The 6,000-nt window shown below is 50.7% G+C and overlaps 1 protein-coding gene across 1 annotated transcript in view; it reads right to left on the minus strand.

The window, feature by feature from the left end:
• The window catches only part of LOC121282010, a 67,366-nt gene extending 64,216 nt beyond the window's left edge, over positions 1-3,150 (minus strand). The window contains exon 1 of the mRNA XM_041195324.1: positions 2,991-3,150. Within this exon, the coding sequence (XP_041051258.1) occupies positions 2,991-3,150 (160 nt within the window). The remainder of the gene's footprint in view (positions 1-2,990) is intronic.
• Positions 3,151-6,000: the final 2,850 nt, after the last annotated feature.

Raw genomic sequence — 6,000 nt, forward strand, 5'->3', positions numbered from 1 at the left:
GGGCACTTAGTATCCGGCTCTGAGTGAGTCTGTTGATGCTTTTAATTGTTCCAGTTCCTAGAAGGGTCTGAAAATATTGAATTTTTGTTTCACTCTCCCTCAACATGTTCCCTTTTTTTGCATGGAGCTGTGCTAAGATCACATTATGTTTATTATAGATTCCACAAAGTCCCTGGGATTAGAGGTACTTATTTCAACTTTCTTTATATTCAGGAGATTGAACAGTTGTGTGAAGAGATTTTCCTCATCTCATACCTGTAATTCCTGATGTTCTGTATCAGGTATTTTGCAGTAAAGGTGAAATGTTTCAGGTGACATATAAATAGACAAATCTGAGTGACAGTTTAATCTGCTTCTCCTTGTTCACCAGACACAATCATGTATTTCACCAACTGAAGGGGGATTGTTTCAGAATTGCTTCTCGACCCCTGCCTAGTTCAGGGTGAGGAACACTCGGGGACTCTGTTAAAACGAATAAAGCAGAAAGTGAAACTCTGCTCAGTTGGAGATCATTATAGCAACAGATCCTGGGGAAGTCACTGGGTGACAGCATCATTCTGGGTCTGGTCATTAATCACCTGCTTTAGTTTCTATCAGCCTATTCAAAACGGACCCCTTGAAACATTTTCAGGGACCCCCTGGTTAAAAACCCTTGAGCTAGAATGCAAAATAAACAATTTGTGCAAGTGTTAATTGTCAGGAAGATTCATCGTCTCTCTCCTTCCCATAGAGTGTAGAGTATGTGAATTAGATTCACAGATGAAGCAGTTAATGCAGTGTTTATTAACAACATAAAGAATACCTGACCAAATAGATAGAGATCCTGTGAAGTGACATGTTCTGTGTCAAACCCATTTTCTGTTGGATGTGCACTCAGCAGCTTTTGAAATGTCCGTTCTTCGGAGGGAAACAGTTGCAGCGTGAGGTCCTGTCACAAAGTTCCTTCCTCAGTAGGGTGTACATGGAATGGTTCAGTGATTCCCCCCACAATCTGTGGATTAGCCTGACCCAGGAGTTTACCTTCCCAGGAATTGTGCTCAATGGGTGGGTGCCGAACACTATTGTTGGGACCTCGAGTGTCACAGGGTGCACTCCCCACAATATCCTGCTTATTAACATTATTGACGGTGACATGGACTGGCAGAAAGTTCCTCCCTTCATGTGCCTCCAGAATGGAGGCCTCAGCTGAACATTGCTGTCACCAGCTGTCCCAGCTTTACACAGCTTATTAGCTGCAGATAGACTTGCAATAGATGGCACAGCTCTATATCTGACTCTTTGATGACCTGTGGACAATTGCTGTAAGGAGTGTTATGGCGTGGCAGATGATGTGTGTCAGGTGGAACAAATCCACAAGGGAAACGTGATCACGCTATCACAACGGTTTTGCAATTTGTCTTTATTACAAGGAGATGTGTGCACTGAATTCAGAAGTTAAAAAGTCCAGCAAGACCTTTAGAGATTTTACAAATTAAATTAAAACATTTATTAACAAAATTAAAGATTTCAAGCACATACATAAGACTGCAATTACTTAGTACTATAACAACTCCAAAAATTCCTAAATAATCTCACCCCCAGTTCCACACTCCCTTTAAGGCAATATTCCAAATTAGATTTTAGTTTTAAAACAGAACCAGCAAGTTAACACAATACCCACTTGACAGTGGAATTCCAAATGACTTTTCCCCAACTTCAGTTTCATTATATAGCAGATTAGAGACTTCATTCAGACTATTTCACAAACTCCTGTTAGATATTATATGGCCTTCTTCCACATAGCCTTTCACTCTCCTTTATACATGTTTCTCTCTTTTTAATATGTAAATTCTATTGTTCCATATGCTTTTGAAACTATCTTCCTCATAATGTAAAAACTGTCATGTTGCCAATATTGTCAGTAACCTTTGGGGGAAAAAAACACACTCCTTAGCCTTGCTTATCTGGATAGTTGTAAACAGACTAAGATCCCTTTGCAATCCAAATCCCTTCATTTATCTAAAAATGCAAATTCCCTTACATGTTACATGTTACATGTCACACCTTACACATGGTCACCTCAGCATGGTCAGTAGAAGGGCTCCCAGATCATTGCTGGTGAGCAGGCCAGGCAGGAGGGTAGGTTAGTGGCCCACGGTGCCCCTCGCTTTTCTGATGAGCGCCTAGCTGCCCTCCTGGAGGAGGTGGCAGCACAGCGGGAGGTCCTAGTTCCGAGGGATGGGAGGAGGAGGCCCCCCACTACCTGAGGAGGTGGCAGACATAGTCAGCTCCCATGACGTGGTGCAATGCACGTGGGTCCAGTGCCGCAAGCGTTTCAACCACCTCTTGCACTCAGGGAGGGTGAGTACCCTGCTGGCAGAGATCATTTAACACAACAGGTAGGCTTTCTCCCCAACCCCACCACCACCACACCACGCCCCCCTCCCTCCCACCAAACTCTGAATGCAGTGATAGCATTGAATAGCATGTTTCCCTCGCTGGGTGGGCCAGCAGATATTGCCCATGCCTAGTTCACTCTGAGAGGGTAGTGCTGAGATGGGCTCTGCACCCGCAGTATGTGTTAGACTGACACCCAGTACTGTTTTGGGGGCTACCTCAAGGACCTACACCCAGGCGCAGTGCTGGAACAGCAAAACATGTCAAAGTCAGGCTGCTGACCTGCAAGGAGGGGACCTTCCAGGTGGCGGGGCACCAATCCATCTGCTGCCCTTGGCATTCCATGTGCTTGTGCGTCAATGCTTTGCAAAGTTAGACCATGTGGTGCCAAATGTGATGGAGGCCATATGTGGGTAAGGGGGTGGTCAGCCCTGGATTCTTGATGTGAATGTGCGGCAGCTGCGGGGTGACAGTTCACTGGAGCCCGGCAATGTCCCACTCAGGTGGGGGTGGCAGGGATACGATGGGAATCCAGGTACAGGCTGGACTAATCAATGCTCCTCTCTCCTTTTCAGGAGAAGACCACACACAACGCAGTCTGAGTGGATGCCGACTGGCGGAGGCCAGGCCTGGTTGACCATAGTCACCAGATGCGAGCAGGAGGTGATGGAGCTGGAGACGTGCCATGCGCTCAGGTCCTCCGGTGACGGCTGGAGTGCCACAGGGGGTAAGATTGCCGTGCACTGAGGTCACCATGTGTGCCCCGGCAGCCATCCCACTGTTGAATGTTCAGTGATTGAAGTTTCCAACATGGGTTGACCATTGATTATGGAAGGATGAGTGCACATTGATCCGGGGGCCAGGCAAGCATATTGCCATTGTCTCTGCTCGAACGAATCAAATGCCCTTATTCTTCCTTTCAGCATCACTGGAGCAGGGCTGGGAGGAGGAGGCAGAGGGGTCACCTCTCACACCTGAGGGCCCAAAAGAAACGGAATCACCAGCATCACGCCATCTCTGCCAGGCAGGCACCAGTGCAGATATTAGCACCTCGGTGGGGATTAGATTGTCAGATAGTGTCCCGGGGCACGGTGGTGAGGGCACTTCACACTCGCTTGAGTGCGGGCGGAGAAGGAAAGTGCCCAGGGCGCCAGCAGTCGGAGGACTGCTGGGGACCAGGCACATGCTCAGTCGATGGTTAATGATGGGCCTCTGGAGTCGCCCCGAGGCAGCAGATGCTGGAAGTCCAGCAGGGTGTGTGGGAGGATCTGGCGGAGGTACATGAGGATATGCATGGCATAGCTGGAGGAGCCCATGCGGAGCATCACTGATGTATTGAGCCTCATGGCCGAGCACCATGCTTTCTCCATGGAGAAAGTGGCGACTCTCAAGGAGAGGCTCCTCCAGGAGAACAATCAGGGCTTCTTGGGGTTGCGCTTGGACCAGCAAGCCCTCACATCGGCATTGACCTCACTGGCCAGTGCCAGTATGGGAGATGGATTGGGCACCAAGTATCCCAGCTTAGTGCCCATCCATCCACGGTGAGCAGGGAGGTCCGAAGTGACCTCCCTGGAGCTGCTTGTCGCCTCTGTGGACTCATCTCAGGGAGCTCCAGATGGGGGTAGCAGCTCTTCCCCCCCTCTGACAGTGACCATGGGAACTAATGAGGCTGCGGGGACTGGGGAGATGCCAATCGTGGAACTGGCCACTCCCTCCCAGGTGGGGCCATCAAAGGCTCCACAGGCCAGAGGACGACCGCCAAGGTCATCGAGGCCAACAGGACAGCAGGCCAGCTTAGATGCCAGCGCCAGCGAGGGGGGAGCACCAAGACGCAGCACCTGGAAACATAAACTTAAGGCACCTTAGGCACACCATGGGTTTCTCACTGGTGGTTTTATGTTGCCCTGCTATTAGTTGATGATAAGTCGGTGTGATGCTGAACACCTTTGCATTCAGTTTCTTTTCTGCTTCATTTTGTTAATTCATTAAATACTTATATGTGAGTGAGGCTCAGGGTGATTCCTTACTTCCTGCAGCTGTACAGGAACCCATGATGTTATGAGTGACTTGTTTTTCATTGAGCTTTATTGACAAGGCACATAGTTAATGTTCCTAACCAGGCAGATGTTGCTCTCAGTTATCACGTCTGGAGCCTGCAGCCCTGGCGTGTCCTGGAGGTCCATCTGTGTTGTGCTAGCTGAAGGTTCATTGGATTAAAGCCTCCCGGGCGTCCCTGCCTCCCTGGAGTATGCCCGGGTCAGTGTCTACCCCCTCAGCATTTCCCTGTGTGTGCTCATCCTCGGACTCACTGCTGGACTCATCGTGTGCAGCCGCAGCCACTGCGTCTACATCTTCTTCCTCCACTGCATCCCCCCTTTCCAGTGCCAGATTGTGCAGCATGCAACCACTATCAGTGACACATGATCTGGAGGGTACTGGAGTGGGCCCCCTGAGTGGTCCAGGCATTGGAAGCGCATCTTGAAAAGACCGATGGCTCTCTCCACCACAGCCCTTGTGGAGCCGTGGCTCCTATTGTAACGCTGCTCAGCTTCTGTTCTTGGATGGTGGAGAGGCATCATGAGCCACCTTCTGAGGGGATAGCCCTTGTCACCCAGCAGCCATCCATCCAGCCGGGCTGGAGCACTGAAGAGTCCCGGCACCTGGGAGTGTCTGAGGATGTAGGCAACGTGGGAGCTGCCTGGGTACCTTGCACAGACTTGTAGAATCAGCATCCTGTGATCACACACTATCTGCACGTTCATGGAGTGGAAGCCCTTCCTGTTGACGAAGGCACCGGGCTCACCTGCTGGTGCCTTGATGGCCACATGTGTACAGTATGTAGGACCCTGGACACGGGGGAAGCCAGCAATGGCCGCGAAGCCTCTGGCTCGCTCTGTCTGGCTGGCTTCTTCCCAGCGGTAGTGGATGAAAGTCAATGCACGCCTGAACAGAGCGTCTGTCACCAGTTTGACACAAGTGTGGACAGCTGTTACACCACAAAGATCACCCACCGACCCCTTGAATGAGCCGGAGGCAGAGAAGTTGAGGGCAGCTGTTTTACGCTACTGGCATGGGGTGCCCGCCCACACAGTTGGTGCAGATCTCTGGGCCTATCATCTGACAAATGGAGGTCACTGCCTCCCTCGAGAGACGGAGCCTCTTTCAGCATTGCACCTTAGACATATTGAGGTAGCTGCTTCTCTGCCTGTAGACCTTGGCAGCAGGACAATGGCGTCTTCTGCGGCCCCTTCCGCCTTGGACTTCCAGCTGGCCCTGCGCCCCTGGTGCCTGGTTTCCTCCCAAAGGCTGAATGTGGATTCCTGGCGTCCTCCCTTCCCCCTCAGAGGAGGTGCCTCTAGTGGAGAGGTCACCTCCCATTCCCAGGCTAAGGGAAGGCTTCCTAAAACCAGCAAGGCCCCAGAAATGATGTTTACTCCAGAGCCCTGACCTGAAGCCGGTTACTCCTGCCCAAGCAGCTGTGAAGAGTTTTGAAGGATTCCTGCTCACACAGGCAAGCAGTAGTAAATTTAAGCTTTAAATGTCTGACAAACAGCACTCGCGGCCCCACTCACCCCTCTTATCCGGCCTATGGATGAGGTTTATAAAAACGTGGCCTGCCCCCTG

This window comes from Carcharodon carcharias, chromosome 9 (genome assembly GCF_017639515.1).
Source record: "Carcharodon carcharias isolate sCarCar2 chromosome 9, sCarCar2.pri, whole genome shotgun sequence".
NCBI lineage: Eukaryota > Metazoa > Chordata > Chondrichthyes > Lamniformes > Lamnidae > Carcharodon > Carcharodon carcharias.